The following is a 19,320-nucleotide window of genomic DNA, read 5'->3' as shown; positions in this document are numbered from 1 at the left end:
ATCAATAGTGCAGCAGCCACTTCCAGACATAGTAATGACCAGTTGTGCACCATGCTTTACCTCTCAGCTTATTAATTCATAAGCAGGAGGCAACATACACTGGTTTTATTAGGACACAACAAAAGGTTACAATAGCCATGTCCCACTGCAATGCATCACTGCAGGGATTCAGGTGATACAAGAACAGCCACTGCATTTAAATCACTTTGCATTTAAAAATCCTGAAAACAACTTACAGCTTTCAAATGTGACTTTTGAAACTGGCTGAAAACTGGAAGGTAATGGCATCAACACAGGAGCTGGGAAGCAGCAGCTGGGTGACCCAACGAGAGCAAGGTGGGATTTCTAAGTAAATTATCTCTTCCACTACCCTAGTGCTGCATTCACAGGGGGAGAAAGTGTAACAGCAATTTGCACAAACGTTCACAGGTCAGAAAGAAGCTGGCTGAACCTCAGCAAGAGCAACAAGGCAGCCAACGAGCAGAAAGGGTTAACTGCTCTGCCTGCTTTGATGGTGAGAACAGCCACGATTTCCTCACGAGGTTTGGCAGCCCGAGACACTCTGCAACCAACTTCATTTCTGATCAAGGCACAGACCCCATCCATGGGGAAAAGTCAGCCAGAGGTTTGGGATCTGCCGGGTGCTCAGCCATTAACATCAGTGTCAGATGCAGGACTGCAAAGTGACAAGTGTGCTTCAGTGTATCTCAGCTGTGTTTTTCTGCTACATCCACGTGCCATCCTTTAACACAGAGCTAAGGTGGGTGTTTGCATGCTGTTACATCATTACAAATTGATTCACAGCTCCAGCGCTTTTACGGGGAATTCAAGCAGCTCGACACACAGAGAAGAGGAACTTCTAAAAGTTTCAAGTTGGAGCTTGTAAAAAAAAAAAAAACAGTGCCATTCTGATGGCCCCCGAAGGGAAGATGAAAGAGGAAAACAGCTCAAATAATAACTGCAGGACCCTCATTACAACAGTCCTGGGTGTCTGTTCAAGCAGCTGCAGGCTGATAACAGCAGTGTCTGCCATAGATTAGTGACAGGGAGAAAGCACCCTTCGTGCTTAAGATGCAGACTGACAAGCAGAAACTGAAAGCATTGAAAAATTACAATCTTTACACAAACTATCTGCCCACGTCTGTAAGCAAGGTGCACGGCCTTGGAAGAACCGCAGGGCTCCAGGCACACCAATGTCTGAGATATGAGCAAACAAACCGCAGGAGCCCGTGGTATTTTGTTCGTGGTATTTACTGCAAACTACAGACTGAGCATGAGAGAAGCAATGACAAAACCTGAAGGGCACATGAAGAGCAGCACCTGTACTCTCAGAACATTTTCATAGCAACAGTACCACCACCTTGGAAAGTATGATCATAGAATCAGGGAATCATGAAGGCTGGAAAAGTCTTCCAAGATTTCCAGGCTCAAAACAGCCCATCCCCACCATGCCCACTGACCACATCCCCATGTGTCACATCTCTATGGCTCCTGGACACCTCCAGGGATGGGGACTCTCCCACCACCCTGGTCAGTCTGTGCCACTGCATCACCCCTCTGTGTGCGATACATAAGAGGAATTATTCTCTGAATAGCTGACATTTTATCACCCGTTTCAAGATGGGAGTTGGATGGACCTGATGTGGGCAACCAATCCTTCAGGCCCACCAGTGACCAGCCAACAGCACTTGCTGCCATCTCTTCTTCTCCTTCAGCTCTTCTCTCAGTCCACTTCAACCACTAAAAATAGCAGCATGGGATTGGAGAAAGGAGGGGGACGGAGAAAAGAGGAGCACAGCTCTTCTACCCACCTGATAATCATCAGTCAGTATGAGACTCAGTGCTCCCGTCCACAGATACACAAGCTGTAGGCACTTGGCTGTGCTCACAGGGCACTTGGTGGCATCTCACCAGCACAAAGATGAGACTTGAAACCTCAGGACCACTGAAGCCAAAGGAAAACTCCCCAGTGAGCCAATTCCCTTTCTCACGATCTCTGAGGTGCTGGGATATGGCAAGGAAGGGGGATGAGGAAGAAACTGAGGTTGAACTGTTCCATTTAATCTCAATCTGTAAAGAAAGGTTTCATGTAGTGCTCTCTTGGAGTTGAAAGTACAATGACTGTTTTCTGTTGGAAGAGATTTTGGCTTGTTTACAGCAAGAAACTGATACTACATGAGAAACACTTAAAAAATCTGAGATCCAAGACCATATTTTCATCTGCTGATGCTGCAGTGATGTTTGCATTACTCTTCAGTGGGGAGGTGTCAGAAAAGCATTAGTATGTTTCTAACTGTGCACCAGGCAGACAGGCACAATAAAATAGCTGTTTTTTAACTTGTTCTCATCAACAATGCCAAAGTTACTGCTTGTTTTTCTCCACCCCCATGAAAGAATTTATAACCACTGCAGTAAGCTGAAGTTGTTTCAAGTTAAAAAAGCTGGGTTTAATTCCAGCACTGACGGAGAGCTGCTGTGTAAAAGTAAAGTAATTTCGTTTGGGTTCTCAGGAGAATTTCTATTTGAAAACTGGAGTGGTGGGGATTTTCGGTCCCCTCCCCTTAATGCTATAATTTAAAATTGTGATACTGCATAATTCTCATGTTCAGCAGGTACTCGGGGAGAGGTGGGAGCACATTCACTTGTGAGCAGGGCTGAGAGTAACACACAAATACAGGACCTGTGACAGAGCTGGAGAAATCTCTTTGGGGGTGCCAAGCAGAGGTTGTGAATGCCATGGTGCACACTGCTGGTGTCAGATCACACAGTATCCAAACCAACCTTGTACTGAGCTGTAACGACATCCTTGTGTCATAGAGGACTTGGCTGACATCGCCCCAGAGAAAACCAAATCTCGATGTGTGTGACATGCCAAATCCAAGCAAACAGCCCTGCAACAGCACCTGAATGAAGGGTTCTGGCTTGTTTTTATTTAAGAAAATTTAAAAGCTTTATTTCTGCACCCCCAAACTGGTGTGCTCTGGTACCCCTCTGGGATCACAGACCCTGGCTGCTGTGCTATCTTTCTTCTCAAAGTTTCTACGAAATGCACAACTAAGAATTCCCATATGCTGAACTATGTCAGCATGCACCGAACTTTAATCACTATAATAAACACAATTTTCATTTATATTTTTCAGTATAAGTTAGATCTTGCCTACACACCTTGCACCATTTAATTACAGAGATTTAAACAATATAAACCCCCTCCTGGATGTACTCATTATAAAGCTAAGTTCCAACTCATTCTCAACAAGTTCAGCAGCTGGGCTTACACAAATAGGAGAGCACCTGCACCAAGGCTTGCCCATTCAGGCAGACAGGTCATTAATCCCCACGTAAGATCAGTCAGAGCCAGCTGAGTGCTGACAGCTTCACCAGTTATTTTCTGACCACAAGTCCCATGAAAATGTTCTAGATCTTTTTTTCCTGGAATCCTAGAATCACAGAATCACTAAAGTTGGAAAAGACCACACAGATCATCTAGCCCAACCATCAACCCACCCCCACCATGCTTGGTCATCATGTCCCCAAGGTTCTGTGATTCTACGAGTGGGCACGGTACAGATGAGTTGGGTTTGGACTTGGTGATGATCTTATCGATCTTTTCCAACCTTAACGATTCCATGATTCTGCCACTCTGAAGCAAGCATCCTACTCTGGCCAAAAACACTCACTGGGCACCAAGGACATCAGGACTCTGGAAACAGAACTCCCATGACAGTGTACTGATTTTTGCTCGGTGGTGTCATGATGATTAGGGATTTCTTCTCCATGAAAGAAATAGAAGTTGAAGGAGTTGGAAGTACACTGCTAACAGAGAGGGAAACCTATGAGAAAACCTTTTAGCACGTAGTACAAAGCTTGCTCTGCCCAAACTGAAGGCATTTACCTGTGCTCCTTTTAGTTATTCTGTGAAATTTTAATGTGAAAAGGAGAATGGACTTCAAGATTAGATTTTGTAACATGGCAAAAAGGTGTGAGCTGACAGCACGACGGCATGGCTGGTAACATCAGGAACATACAACAGCATGCACAGCTGTGACAGAAGTACCAACTGACACAGGGAGCAAAGAAGTGGGTTGGTGGTTGGACTTGAGGATCTCAGAGTCTTTTCCAATTCTGCTATTCTAGGAAGCAGGGAAAAAAACAAAAGCATCTCTAACTACGTTCACAACCATGAAGTCTCTGATTAAACCAGTACAGCTGGTAGGATGTTCTCTTGTGAAAATGTGGCCTTCTGACTGCGATCAGTCCATGAACCTAAATGTCAGTCTCCAGCCAGCAGCTGGCATTGCAAACAAGCTTTCCCACGTGCTGTGGAAGAGCAGTTATCTGCTGGCTGCTTCCTTGAAACCCCAAGATAACACGCAGACTCCCGGCACCGCTGTGCTGCTCTCACGCTGAAAGCATACACACTGCACCAAAGGGAGGAAAGGCAGCCTGAGAACTTAACAAAATAAAAATAAAGGAGACCAATTTTCACCTATCACTGTGATGTCTAAATTGCCTTTAATAAGCTCTGCAATAAAGCAGGGAGCCTGGGATGCGGCTGCTCATCCGTGAGGAGACAGCCCTATCTCCAAACCACGGCTGCTGCTCTGTCCCGAGCACATCAACTGCATTTATCTCCTCCTACATACCAAGGAGAAACGAGCAGCTCTTGATTTCAGCACCTGCCCTTTATCTCCGTGTTTTCGGAAAAATCTTCTACAAGGCCAATTATCCAGCTTGGATTTCTTTGCCTCCCACAGCACGAGCTAGAAGCTTAAAATAACGTTCATTACATTGTTTGTCTTCCACGGTAGTCGTGTTTGCTCCAGGACTGAAGGGAAAATAGGACTTGCATCTCTCATTTCCCTACAACTGTTTGCAGGCATAGGCCCACATACATGACCTGCTGCTAATACACATGTCCCTTATGTCACACAGTGTTTCCCACAGGGAAAGGAGCACTGAGGTGTGCTATCGCACTGATAAGCTCCATTATGCAGATTGAGATCATGGTGGTGAGTGCAGTTATTTTTAGGTTACCTTTATTCATGTTGGAACGATCGCATGAGCAACAGACTCCAGATCTGATTGCACAGAACGCTTCTTGAATGCTCACTTCCTCAACAAAAGCCAAGATAGGCAGCAGGAAAACATTCACTATATTTATCTGTGCATAAATTGTATACTTATACATGAGAAAAAGTACCACTGTTTGGGTTGCAGAGAAGCAAGGGAGTTAAAACTCTGCTTCACTGCCTGTTTTCCCAAATGAGGACCCTCCAGCACCTCCCTCAAAGAGCTTAAGTTGAAGATGGCAATTTCTAGGAAGCAGCAGAATCATAGAATGGTCAAAGTTGGAAAAGACCTCTAAGATGACCACAGAGATCACCGAGTCCAATCTAGACTTAGAATCAACCATGCAGAAACACCACTCCTTTAGAGCACTTCAGCACCTAAAGGGAGATGGGGAAGGGTCTGAGAGTATGAGCAATGGAGTGTGAGCAATGGCCAAGGTCCCTTGCTTTAAGGGGAGGTCTCAAAGTGGCCTGCAGCTCCCACATAGCCCTACAGCCCCTCACGGCCCTACAGCCCCTCACGGGCCTTAAGCTCCCTACAGCTGCCAGAGCTCATGAAACATCTGTACTCTGCTCTGAGCCATAGGGTTTGAGTTTAGGTGGTGCTGTGTAAAGCCAGGGGTTGGACTCAGTGATCCCTGTGGGCACCTTCCAACTTGGGACATTCTGTGATTCTGTGAAAAAGCAACAATGGCCTGAAAATTACTTAGTAATTAACTGAAAAGCTGATCCAAAAATTCTCAGGACTAAACTCCATCACCTTGTACTCTGTAAATCCACGTGGGTCATGTCAACCCCAATGCAACCCATTCCTCCATACATCCCTGAAGTTGATAGCAGCCAGCTCCAGAATCCACTTCCCTGAGCTGGCCATGCCCAAACCAAGGTCTTTTAGAAAAATGTCCTTCAGCAGACATTGTTGGTTGGTCTGTGCATCAAGACAGTCTCCAGCTCACACACGGGAGCTCACTGAGCCCATTGTGCATTGAGCCAACGTGGGTAGGGCTTCTCCACCCATCCAGACATGCCCAGAGTGTCATTACAGACACGAGGATTAAAGCTTTCTCCTCTATTTAGCTGCTGAAATTCCTCGGAGCTGCCAGCACTATTGTGCAACTCTATCGTTAGTCTGATCTCACTGTGGTTTTGTCAAGCTTTGGAAGAGCTTCCCCTTGAAACCTCAGAGACTGCAGTGGGAAGACCTGAGAAACGGTGAGGCTTGGAAGACCCCTACAAGAGAAGGGCAGATGGCACTAAGGCTTACCATGTGATGTCTGTAGAGGGGAACTAAGTGCTATTCAACAGCAATGCTATTAGAGAGAAAGGGAGTTTGTGCCTCTACAAATTAATGCAGCAATTACAGATGCAGGTCAGTGTCACCAGCTTTCTCCAGGCAAGAAAGCAACCAATGAAAGACCAAGCCATTGGTGCACACAATGTAAACCTGAGGGGATTTCACTCCTGAAACAACACTTCTGTAAACTGTGACCCAACACGAAAGCCCATTCTTCTTTTTTTTTTTCCTAAGCAACAAACTCATTTACTGATGGCTCTGTCAGCAGTCACTGCAGTCCCATAACAAAAGAGCTTTTAATTATTTGCACGTATGAAAACGCTGTCACAAAAATGCAGGCCATTTCTTCCAAAGTAACTCAGCCTGGCCGAGTCACTGCACACACTGTCCCAGGGACGCTGGGAGCTGCAGGAAAGACACCATGCATGCAGCCAGCTGAACAATTCCCACGGGGTGTTTCAGGATTACCAGGGTATAAACTAATTACCACCATTGCCAGTGGCCACGTGTACTCTGCACGTCTCATCAGATGGTATTTTCCTGAAGTTATCACAAAAAAAATGAGGCTTGAGAAGACACTCCTGCACTCTTATCATGGAGTAAGAACAGAAACGGCTCCGCAGAGACCAGGAAGTATTTAAAACATTCTTGGCACAGTGGAGAAGCAAACGTTGTTTGTGTTACAAAAAAAAAAACAAAAACCAAAAACAACAAAACACCATATTGCTCCTATTTACTTCCTTACCTACTCGCACAGATTTTGTTATCACAGCATTTAAGCACTGCACAGCCCATAAAGGATTTTGGCCTCACAAAATCCATCAAGGCACTGAATCCCTCCTGGATCTGAGGCTCTCAGAAGACCATGGAGGCTCTGCTCAGGATTACACACAGCTTACCACTGCGCTGACCAGCCCTGAACTGATTTCCAGTGGGATGGTTTATCCAGAACCCAAGACTGAAGCCTGCAGAATTCATCTTCGTATCATTTTATAAAGACCCACATGGAGATGTGGAACACCAGGGAAAGAATGTGCCAATAAAAATGAGGATGATGACAGCCTCATTACATCTGAATGGGCAGAGAGGTGAGACTACATGTAACACATATGATGAAGAAAATCTCTGTCTCAGCAAATCCTACTTCCTACACACTTCAATTTAATGACTGATCAAGAAAACTCACCCCAACGTTTAGCACAAACCAGCCATATAATTAAACCACACAGATATTGCGATCAACCATGGAGTCCCTCATCCACTGTTACTGATGTTCCAATGTCACAGATACAAACTGTATGTATGTAATTAACTGGAACAGCATATGTTAACTGATGAGCTGAGCACTTACCCTGAGCCTGTCCTTGGGCAAAGCCACAGCTCCCTGCTTGATGATCTCCAGAACGCGCTCCACCGACAGGTCAGCTTCAGCGTGCTCCAACCGGGAGCTGAAGAAACTGATCACCTGTGATAGAGAATCAGAGCACGTCAGCAAATGGAAGGGATCTTTGTATCAATATACACACAAAGCCATTGTTTTCTTTTCCTGGGTTGATGTCTCTGCACTTCTCAAAGCAGTATGTTATTGCTGGGACATCATTAGGTTCACTCTGTGGATGAGACATTGGCCCAGCTGTCAGTGTTCTGCGGGTATTGTGAAGGGGTAGATGAATTCACTGTTGAACACATTCAGCTGAATTAGTCAAATAAGGTTTTCAAACACTGCAAACCTCAGCATTATTCAGCTCTTACCCTTCTCAAGCACACAGGACTTTCAAGGCACTCCTGTTGACTTTTTGTAATTTGGGCCAGAAATTTACTCTAGTTTTCAAGTATTGAAGCAAAACTCCTGTATTTACAATGTCTACTCAACAGAGGGCTCGAGAACAGCCATTAAATGTCTTAGTACAACTTCAAGGGTCTACAGGACTCACTTGGTGATTCAAAGCCATGGCAACTGGAAAAAAAAAGCAAACCCACCAAGCTGCCATTCTCCCCAAGTGAGCCATCCTCGTGTATCTCCCCCATCATGAGGCTAATCCCAGGACCAAGGACCCATATGCTCCCTCTCAGTGTTCTCCTGCATTTCCCCCTGAAGAGCCCAAGCTGATTTTCCCCAGGCATCCCCCTCAGCACAACTTTTGTGTCCCAGCTGATCCTTGAAAGCAGCCCACAGTTAGGTCAGATCAACTTGCATCGCTCTCTAAGCCCAGTAAGTCAAAACAGCAGCCAACAGTTCTCCACTGGAGACATGAGAACCTGCACTTCCAGAGCTCCTTTTGTTGCAAAAGAATACACTTTGGGTACACCGTCCCCTCCTCTAGAGATATGAATGATGGATATGGGGCAAAGCTTAAATCCCTCAGGTCCTTAGAAGGCCCCAGAGGATGGTTGGAGCCATTTTGCACTGTCCTTGGCCCCCTAGTTGGAGCCATGCACAGCACCCACTCTCTGCACACACTGTTGCTAGGTTTCCTGATTTGTAGCCTTCTCTGCAAAGTGGCAATGCCCACAGGTGTCTAAATTACAGCCTCATCACACCAACTAATCTCTGATAATACTCCCAAGTAAAAGGGGGAAAAGTATATTGGCTGCAAAATCTATTTGTTCTGCAGCAACTGGCAGCTGGAGCCAGAACCCATTGCCCTAATTGCACCTCCTAGCTCAGCTGCTGCTCACAAAACAAAGGCAGCTGATGGCATGACTGCTTTGCGATTTGGGTTTGTTGGTCTTCTCCTGATTCCAAAGCGCTAGCCCCCTTTTTGGGCAGCTGGATCTCAGAGCAGCTTTCTCTAGACGCTGCAAAACAACTGAGTGGAACAGGAAGAGATGTTTTGGTTCTGTTTTATACAGCAGAAACACAGCAATCATTCAATGAAAAATACAGGCTTGGCCTGCCTGGCTCTCTTGATATCGCCATGGTCGAGTAAGGCAAGAATTCCCTTCCCCTGGCTGATGCAGCAGGGTTTGCATCCTTACAGACAGGGATGGACTGCAGCGCTGTTGATTGCTAATCCTTGCAAAAAGCAATGGGGTAGGAAGATTGCTGAGTTCAGATGTAAAGGTTTTGCTAAACCACAACGAAGGCAAAAATTAGTGTTAGGCTTTAATCGGAAGGATAAAACACAATCATCAAATGTATACATAAAAAAATGAAGGAAGCTTGCAGGTGCTACCTGAAATCTGGTGGATCCTATTTTAGGAAGCCAAATGCTCCAGTCTGGCTGTGTTTTAAAGATTTCTGTGTTTTAGAGTTACAGATATTATAGTCCGGAGAGCTCCCAATATTTGCACAGCATGTTACAATTACACAGAATTCTGAACTGCTATTTTTGATGTGCAGACTAAAGTTAAAAATATCCCCTTAAATAGTAATACATATCTCTAATCTTTATTTATCATTCTTCTTCAGACAAAATGGAACTGGAGTTTCCACATCACGTTCTTTCTAACCTTGACAGCACAGTACTGCAAAGAGATATGGTTCAGGAGAAAAGCAAGAGATGAGTGATAGGCAGGACATTCCAGAAGAGGCATTTGTGGCTACCGTCCCTGTATGAACTAGAGGACATGGCAGGGTGGAAAAGGAGTCAGCTGAATGCCATCTCTTATTCAGATCTGCAAGCCTGAGAGCTCTCAGCACTTGCCAACTGGTGACAGGTAGATTCTTTAGAAAATCTTTTTTTTTTTTTTTTTTTTTTTTTTTAACATCCTTGCTTCGGTAACAAAGGAGCTATTTAAAAAAGCAGTGTGCTCCCTTGGAAAGCTTTAAATAGTTTTAGAATGTAATTGGCATTATGCTGTAACCCTGCATTAAATACATTTGAGGAGGAACTGTAACTGTTTAAATTGCTGAGGAAAACCTACATTTAGCTGTAACAAAGGAAAGGACACGCTGCTTTCCGTGGGAGGCACGAAGCTGGCAGGTGGAAGGACTTGGCCACCAGGATTTGCCTGGTACTGGACAAGCAGAAGAGGTCTCTCTCTGTCATAGAATCACACAAAGGTTGGGTTGGAAGGGAACTTAACGATCACAGAACTACTGAATGGTTGGGTTGGAAGGGACCCTAAAGCTCCCCAGACCCACCCCTGCTGTGGGCTGGCTGCCCCCAACAGGTCAGGCTGCTCAGGGTCCCCTATGGCCTGGGACACCTCCAGGGATGGGGCACCGACAGCCCTTCGGGCAGCAGAGCCAGGGCCTCACCACTCTGAATGAGGAGTTTCCTCCTCACACCTGACCTAAATCTTCCCTCTTTTAGTTTAAAACTCCCAAATCCTTCTCCATGGGCCTGCTCTCAGTGAGTTCTTCTCCCAGCCTGTACGCACCTGGGATTGCCCTGACACAGCACCCCGCACTTGGCCTTGCTGAACCTCATTAGGTTCATGTGGGCCTGCTTTTCAAGCCTGTCCAGGTCCCTCTGGATGACATCCCTTCCCTCTGCTGTGTCAGCTGCACCACTCAGCGTGGTGTCATCTGCAAACTGCTGAGACTGAACTCCGTCCCATCATCTGTGTCACTCTTAAAGATGTTGAAGAGCACCAGTTCCAATCAGACCCCTGAGGGAACCACTCATCACTGCACCCACCTGCATGTCGAGCCACTGACCACAGCTCTCTGGCTGCAGCCATCCAACCAATTCTTTATCCTCCAAATAGCCCAGCCTTCGAACCCATTTCTCTCCAGTTTAGAGATAAGAATCAGTATAGATATGATAGGTATTTCCCACCTCCAAAAATAATAAAAAGATCAAATAAAAAAGCATGCGCAGCCTCGAAATAAGGGATCACCCACGAGATCTATGTTCTGCATGATGTCCTGGAAGGAGGGGTGGGTCCGGAATTGCTCAAACAGATCGCGCTTGTAGAGCAGCGCGTACACCAGGTTGGGGTTGTGATGGAGGGAGTTGGTCAGGCAGGAGTTGATGATCTCCAGCATCATCCGGATCACCTCCTCAATCACATTCAGGTCTTGTGCCTGCAAGAAAGAAATAAAGGTGAGTGTGCCCTTTTCCATTGTAAAACACATTGGGTAACAAGGACAGTTCACAGTGACTAACAGAGCTATTGGCTGGTCAGTGTCTCAATGGTGAGCTAACCCAGCATCCCTGAGTATTGGCAAAGAGATCTGTTTTCTCCTGAAATCACCAAAATTTTATCTGGAAAACACAGTGTTCAGCCGCATAGCTTGCTTCTCTCAGCCAGAGCCACTGGCTCATCCCAATGAGCAAATATCGTAGCCAAATTCATTGAATCATTAAGCAGTCTTGGTCTTCCAACATATCAGCATACATTTAATTCAACACATTTTATGTTTGGTCCCGATCAGGGAGGAATAAGGTCCCTCCAGCACATCAAACAACAGGCTGCGAGACCCTACAGGTCTGCCAGGAATGTGAATCACACCAACAGTTGAGTTTTTCTGCATGGTAGGAGCACTGAAACCATTGGCATCTACTCTTACTACCTGCAAAGCAGTCATTTTCTGAGTTATCACTCAGAAAAGGCACTTAAGTACGTGGTAATGAGGCCATACTTGTGACAGATTTCTGCTGGATTCACAGAAACATTAGGACTGGAAAAAACCTCTGCAGTCATTGAGTCAAACCCCAAAACTCCCCTCTATGCCTGTTTAGCAATGCTGTCTGTCTCACTGTGGAGGTTACAGATTCCTTCCTGAATGTGAGGATCTCCTTTTTCAAGACTCAGCCTCAACTACTGGAATTACTGCTGTGCTGACACTAACAATGCAGGCAGAAACCCTCACAAACCAATCACCACAGCTACTTCACCTGTCCATGGGATTGCATTCTCCTTTGACTGAAGCAGTTCAGAACATAGGTGGGTGCTCTGTAGCCTTCTAGTTTGAGTGCTGTGAAATAGCATCCCAGTTAGATGCCATTAAATGCAAATAACGCAAAGTACTGGACAAAACCTGGAACAGCTGCTTCAGCTGGAATCTGAAGAAACACCAAGATCTGCTTAACTCACAGGTCAAGCAGTATCTGCCCATCGACTTGCATTTATTTCACAATAAGGTGTGTTATGGTGGCTTTCAAGAAGCTCTGAGCAGTGCCTTAGCTCACTTTTCAGTGCAGCAGGATGACCCAGTGACTGAGATAGTATCCTAAAACGCACAGGATGGTTGCAAATCCTACAACCCCGTGTACCTCCCCTACACAGTGCGAATACAAAGCAAGGATGCTTCCCAAAATCACCAGGTTGGCAGCACGTGCACATATGAAAAGAGAAACTCTCTCACCACTATGGCACAGGTGCTCTACAAGCATCTGAAACCAGATGTTAAAGTTTAAAGGATGCTTCCCTTCACTGAAGGCTTTATTTTGGTAGTTGTAAGGTCACTCAAAGCTGCCCAGTTGTTGAACAGCCGTCCCTGTGGTCTAAGAGCACCTTACACAAGGAATGGAATTTGCTAAGAATAAGCTCCAAAATAACAGACGCGGGACTGAATCTCAGCATCCCTCGTCTATTATCTGTAGAGCTGCATGCTCCTATAGTTAGTGATTACAGAAGAATCTGCAAAGGCTTACAAGTTTCCAAAACAGGCGAAAAAACAAGCAGAAAGCTACGGATGAGACAACGGAGAAATGCTGGAAGGGCAGATAAACGCTGCGTGCGTTTGTTGGTCTGCATCTGCAGTATCAGGGAATGACACCTCCACATACAGACACCGTGTCGGGACAGATAGAATGAAGGTTACAAAAACATCTCGCTCTGGCAGAGAAAAAAAGTTTGTTGCCCTGCAGATTGATTCCCAGAGCAGCTGAGCACAGCTGAAACGCAAAACGCGGATGGCCAAAGCATCAGCACAACAACCCTGCAGGAACACTGCTTTTGGATTGCACAGGCTGCTATAGGAAAAGCCAGATATTGATGTTGGAGAGGACTGGTAGGCGAGTTTCTATCTATTAAAGCAGCAATTAGAAGTAGTAGTACTTTCCCACTGCTTATTATTGACAAATTCATGAGCCATTCACATTGCAAATAATTGCAGTATTCCTTTACCAAACAGCTCTCAGAATGATGCCTCCATCAACAGCAATGAGTGCAAGTCTGCTCCAGTTTTTTTTTTGTTTATGTGCTTAGAGATAACTATGTCCATCATTACGAGAAATGTGGAAGCTAAGGGCTGATTGCCCACTTTCTGAGATAGAAGCCCAAAAGAAAAGTAAATTTCCATCTGAGATGAAAACCTCCCAAAGAATGGGAAGGAGACGCAGGCATAGTGCTGCCATTACCGCTGGTAACCATAGATAAAGCCTCGTGTTTCTTCTTCTGGGTAGAAATTAAATGTAATCACTTCTCACAAATATCCCCATTTTCCAACAGAAGGAGCTAGGCAAAAGGCAGAAGCCTGCTCGTGTTCTGGTTGCACGTGGAACAAGGCAGCAGCCACAGGCAGAGAGCAGTCTCACCGATGGCTGTGTCTCCGTATTACTCTTCTGACCGTGCTATTATGTCTCCATTATTTCCCCATCCCAGATAAAGATGAGCCAGGCACAGTTCTGGGCTGCTAGTGCCTCTTTGTTAGAGGAAAAAGGAACAAACAAGCGATAGTGGCTGCCTGGAAACAGGCAGACACAATACAGAGGGAAACAAAATGCGGGCAGAAATGAGAATGTAATCTGCAAACAAGAAAGAAAAACAAAAAACAAAAAACCAAAATCCATACCCAAAAATGTGAGTTTGATAAACACTAACAAGAAACACACAGATTGTAGGCAGAAACCTAAGGCAACCCTTGGGGAGAGCTGGAGCATCCTGGAATACCACTGTTGTCCTTACTGAAATACAGTAAAGAGGTAATGATGCCCTGATTCCAGAGAATTCCAAGGCAACTCTCCAGCTTCTCACTGTTACTCACTCTTAGGAGAAAAAAGGAGGGCTGCCCATGTGGCATTCAGGTTGGATTTGGCAGACTGCTCGTGGCAATGCTGCCATGTCGATGAGAGAATACAGAGAGAAAAGGTGGAATGAAGGTTGCAGCCTTACAGTGAATGGCCCTTCTCCAGTTCCACGACAACACATGTAATAGTTTAAATGAGATTCTGTCCCCTCTACTTTAGTGGCATATATGCAGCACAGTAGTCTTGGTTTGTTTATGTCAAACCAAGACAACTTTTGGTCATAATGTTAAACGGTGGGAAAGTTAGGTATTGAGGGAGAAAATTTAGGGCTTGCATGGAAGCAAAACTGAACTATTCCTCAAAACTGAACTCAGTTTTGTCAAGCCATCCCATGGCAGGAAAGCATCAAGCTGTTTCTGAGGACATGCAGGTACCTGAGTGAAGGTGCAACTCTGCAACTCTTTTATAAGAACACCCCATGCAATTTCATGGTTCTGACTCCTTTATAGGCAGTCTGTAGCCCACTGCTCATCACCTGGCTACTGCTTCACTTTTGTGCACTTACTCTTTCAAATCCCAGTGCTAAAACTCTTCACATTGCAATACTTTAATTGATCCCCAGTAAGTCAGGCTCCCAAGTCAGCCTGAAGTTTCTAGACTTTGGCCTAGAATGGTGTTTCCTAAGCTGTTCTGTTAGTAGGCCTTCTCTACTTTCAAAGGAAAGATCAAGCACTCAGACAGACCCTAAATGATGACACGGCACTGAAGTGACGGAGAGACTCAGACCTTGGCATTTTTCATACACTGGGATTCAATCAGGCAACTGCAGAAGGTGTTTTATGATGGAGAACTATAGATAGTCCTGCTTTCTAGCATTTCATCCCAGCCCAGCATCTGGGCTTTTGATTCCAAACTCCATTTTCAGGAACCTCCCATCTAATCCCAATGCTGAATTCCATGCTAGAAAGCCAAGGGTTGGCAAGCTTCCTTCTCCAGCTATTTGCAGATGCCAAAATGACAAATTATAAGGTCCTGTAAAACCTGGGAGGCAACCATCACTAGGAAAGATGGCAATGATTATATTCATACTGTAGAAAATTCAAGTTAAACCTGTGAATTGTATTGTTCTCAAATCACACTTGAAATAAGGTGAAGTCTTCTTGCTGCTGAAAGGAAAAGTTCTCCCTAAAGATTTTCTACTTCTCCTTGAAATGAAGCAGATGAGGGACACGGTTAGGGCTATGTGGGGATGGGTTGGGGTTGGATCTGGTGATCCTGGATCCAGCCTCCATGATTCTGTGATTCTACGATTCAGTATTCCCTAGAGGTATGCGAAGATGCTGTTTAGTTTGACTGGTAGAACAGGAAAGGATGAGTTTCACGTGAAACCCCACCTCCACCATCCGAGGGCAGGCAGATAATTGTGATATAGGCTTTAATTAACAGAACCTGTCTATCCTGAGCAGAGTTCATGGACTTTAAAGAAGTTACTCAAATGAAAAAGTTTCTTATTCCAGCGCTCCACATCCAACATAGCTGTAAATTGTCACCAGGAGAGCTGTTGGGAGGTTTTATGCAATAACTACTGCTACACGAACTGAAACTCCGACACTTCCTGATTTGTTCTTTAAATTGCACAGCAGGTCTTACGTAACGTCCACATCACGTTTCACATTTTTGCATTTAATATGTAACCTTTACTTAATGAACTGCCTAGACCTAAAAGCTTGCTCCTTGAAGATGACTACTGATGAACCTCTTGGAAGCAAGTGATTCTCCAAAAAAGGAACACCCCACATTTTTTGCATTATTACCCTATGTGATACTGAGTAGAAGTATAGAAGCCCTTATTTCTTTCAGAAAGAAGACAGAAAAGCACAACATCTTGGAAAAAGGCAGCAAAGACCAATTAACAGCTTCAACCAAACAGCTTTCACATTTTTCCTTCACATCACCCAAACCCTCCTCTGTGCAGTACAGCAGTTACAGGATTGTAACGCATCCATCAGATCCCTGCAGCCTCTTTGTTTATGCATCATCTCTGACTATATCCTATAATATCAACTATTTCCTTCACCCTTGCTACTATATTAGGCAGTAACAACTATGGCACTCACTGCAACACATACATCTAAGAGTGTTTCTAATCATAGAATCATAGAATCACAGAATTACTCAGGTTGGAAGGGACCTCAAGGATCATCAGGTCCAACCACAGCCTACCCATAGAACCCTAACTCTAACAGCCCTCTGCTAAATCAGATCTCCGAGCACCACATCCAAACGGCTCTTAAACACATCCAGGGACGGTGACTCAACCACCTCCCTGGGGAGCCTATTCCAATGTTTAACCACCCTTTCTGTAAAGAAGTGTTTCCCAACGTCCAACCTAAACTTACCTTGGTGCAACTGGAGGCCATTTCCCCTCGTCTTGTCACCTGTCACCAGTGAGAAGAGACCTACCCCGCTCTCACTGTAAGCACCTTTCAGGTACTGGAAGAGGGCAGTAAGGTCTCCCCTCAGCCGCCTCTGCCCCAGACTAAACAGCCCCAGCTCCCTCAGCCTCTCTTCGTAAGGCTGATTTTCCAGCCCTTCACCTGCCTCGTTGCTCTTCTCTGGACCTGCTCCAGTACCTCCACGTCCTTTCTGTACTGAGGTGCCCAAAACTGAACACAGCACTTGAGGTGAGGCCTCACCAATGCTGAGTACAGGGCAGGATGACTTCCCTGGTCCTGCTCACCACACCACTCCTGATCCAAGCCAGGATGCCATCGGCCTTCTTGGCCACCAGGGCACACTGCTGGCTCTCGTTCAGCCCACTGTCCATCAGAACACCAAGGTTCCTTTCCATCGGGCAGCTTTCCAGCCACACCTCCCCCCTGTAGGGTTGCCTGGGGTTGTTGTGACCAAAATGCAGGACCCGACACTTGGCCCTATTGAAACTCATGCCGTTAACCTTGGCCCATCGATCCAGTCTGCCCAGGTCCCTCTGCAGTGCCCTTCTCCCCTCTGGCAGATCAACACTCCCTCCCAGCTTGTTGTCGTCTGCCAACTTACTGAGGGTGCACTCAATCCCGTCATCAAGATCATCAGTGAAGATGTTAAACAGAAGCAGCCCCAGTACTGAGCCTTGGGGGACACCGCTCGTGACCGACCGCCAACTAGATCCAACTCCACTGACCACGACTCTTTGGGCCCAGCCATCCAGCCACTACTTCACCCAGCAGAGCGTACACCCATTCAGTCCATGGGCAGCCAGCTTCTCCACGAGAATGTTATGGGGGACAGTGTCAAAGGCCTTACTGAAGTCCAGGTAGACCACATCAACACATCTAATGAACCCATCACTGTCATTCAAGAAAATCACTCCCTGCTACGGACCTCACTTTGGTGTCTAATTTAATCAAGAAAGCATAAAAATGAACTAAACAAATATCAACCCCTCACCAGAGCTGTCAACTGCAAAGAAGCCAAATTTAGAAATTCTGCCTGGTTCCTCACTGATTAAATGCTACGGTTCAGCATCTTTGCTATGAAATTCAAAAACCATCATTGCCTTCTACATATGGCAGTTTTGCTCCACTCAAAGTACCACTCTGAGCAATTCTGAATCTGATTATGAGCAGAAACTTCACTGAGACAATGGAATCCACAAAAATAACCACGGACTGCACCAAGTTTTCATACTAATCCAAGTGGAAAACTGCTCACTATTAAAAGAAACGCAGGACATGGTTAGTGGGTGTGTTGGGGATGGGCTGATGGTTGGACTTGGTGATCTTCAAAGTTTTCTTCCAACTTCAGTGAGTCTATGATTCTGTGTTAAATGCTGTTTTTACCACTTTCTATCTTATTGTCAAAGAGCATTTCCTCTGAACATGGGATATGGGTCCTGCATCAATTCTGATCACACAAGAGCTGATGAGCAGCGCTCAGCTTCCTGCTCGTGGTCTATAAGCACACAGCAGCCACAGCATTTATACTGCAAAATGGACCTTATAACTGAGACTGGGAAAAGCTGAAACCCACAGAACATAATTCTAGCAGTTTGTGCACACAGGTACTAATTTAAAAACCAAAATATAATCAACAGATGACATTTTTCAGATTCTGAAGCAAAAAAAAAACATAATAGAAATACAGGGAAAAAATGCATTGTCCAACAAAATCCAATTTCCTGAAATATTTATGAAGACTCTTCTATTTTGGAGCAAAATTGAATTTTATGTACTCTGGTTTGTTACGCACAGTAGCGACAGACATAGGTAAGATGAGGGACGAAGACTCTCATAATGGGAAAAACTGCAACTCTTTCTTCTGATGCCAGCTTTTGATTTTCTCTGCAATGCATATGTCCCTAATTTCTCTACCAATGCTTTGAATGAGCTGCTGATGGGTAATTTAAAGACTTTTCTCTAGGCTGGTTCTTGTTGTACAGAATGTGAAGGTTGGGTTCTTGTTCTATAGAATGGGTTGGATGGTTCTCATTCTACAGAATAGGAAGGTTGGTTTCTGTTCTACAGAATAGAATGGCTGGTTGTACTATAGAGTGGGAGGGCTGGGTTTTATTCAGAATGTCTGGTTATAGGATGGTTTGTTCTTGTTCTATAGAATCTGATGGTTTGGTTTTATTCCATCAAACAGGATGGTTGGGTTTTGTTCCACAGAATAGGATGGTGGGGTTTTGCTCCACAGAACAGAACAGTTGGTTCTTGTTCTTAGCAAACCAATTAAGGTCAAGTGTTTGGGTTATTATGCACATGAATGTGTATAATATGAGTGCAGCAGACCTTGTACACTACATACAAGTGTTATTTCAAGAAAAATGAGGCAGAACACTGTGTCTTTGGAGATGTCCTATTTTTCAGAGGCAGGCCACACTCCGCTTTGGCTCAAGCCTAAGTATGTACAAGAGTTGTACATAACCTCCACTACATTCCAGTAGCATATTTGAATGGCAATAAAAAAAATCCTATACCTCTCCGCTTTGGAGGAAAGTAGTGCAACAACATACATCTCCCAGCAGAGCAGGGGATCAGAGTACAGCATGACTGAATGAAGGTCACCTATCAGAGCTTTCCTCTTTATGAAC

At 45.1% G+C, this 19,320-nt stretch overlaps 1 protein-coding gene across 1 annotated transcript in view; it reads right to left on the bottom strand.

Annotated features, from left to right (window-relative positions):
* The window catches only part of DYM (dymeclin), a 151,389-nt gene that overhangs the window by 14,012 nt on the left and 118,057 nt on the right, over positions 1 to 19,320 (bottom strand). The window contains exons 15-16 of the mRNA XM_085212991.1: positions 11,156 to 11,338; positions 7,715 to 7,828 (exon numbers count right to left, since the gene is read on the bottom strand). Coding sequence (XP_085069117.1) covers positions 7,715 to 7,828; positions 11,156 to 11,338 — 297 coding nt within the window. The remainder of the gene's footprint in view (positions 1 to 7,714; positions 7,829 to 11,155; positions 11,339 to 19,320) is intronic.

Source organism: Meleagris gallopavo, chromosome Z (assembly GCF_905368555.1).
Source record: "Meleagris gallopavo chromosome Z, MGAL_WU_HG_1.1, whole genome shotgun sequence".
NCBI lineage: Eukaryota > Metazoa > Chordata > Aves > Galliformes > Phasianidae > Meleagris > Meleagris gallopavo.
The sequence above is the reverse complement of the archived record's forward strand: the minus strand, read 5'-3'. Positions and strand labels throughout refer to the sequence as shown.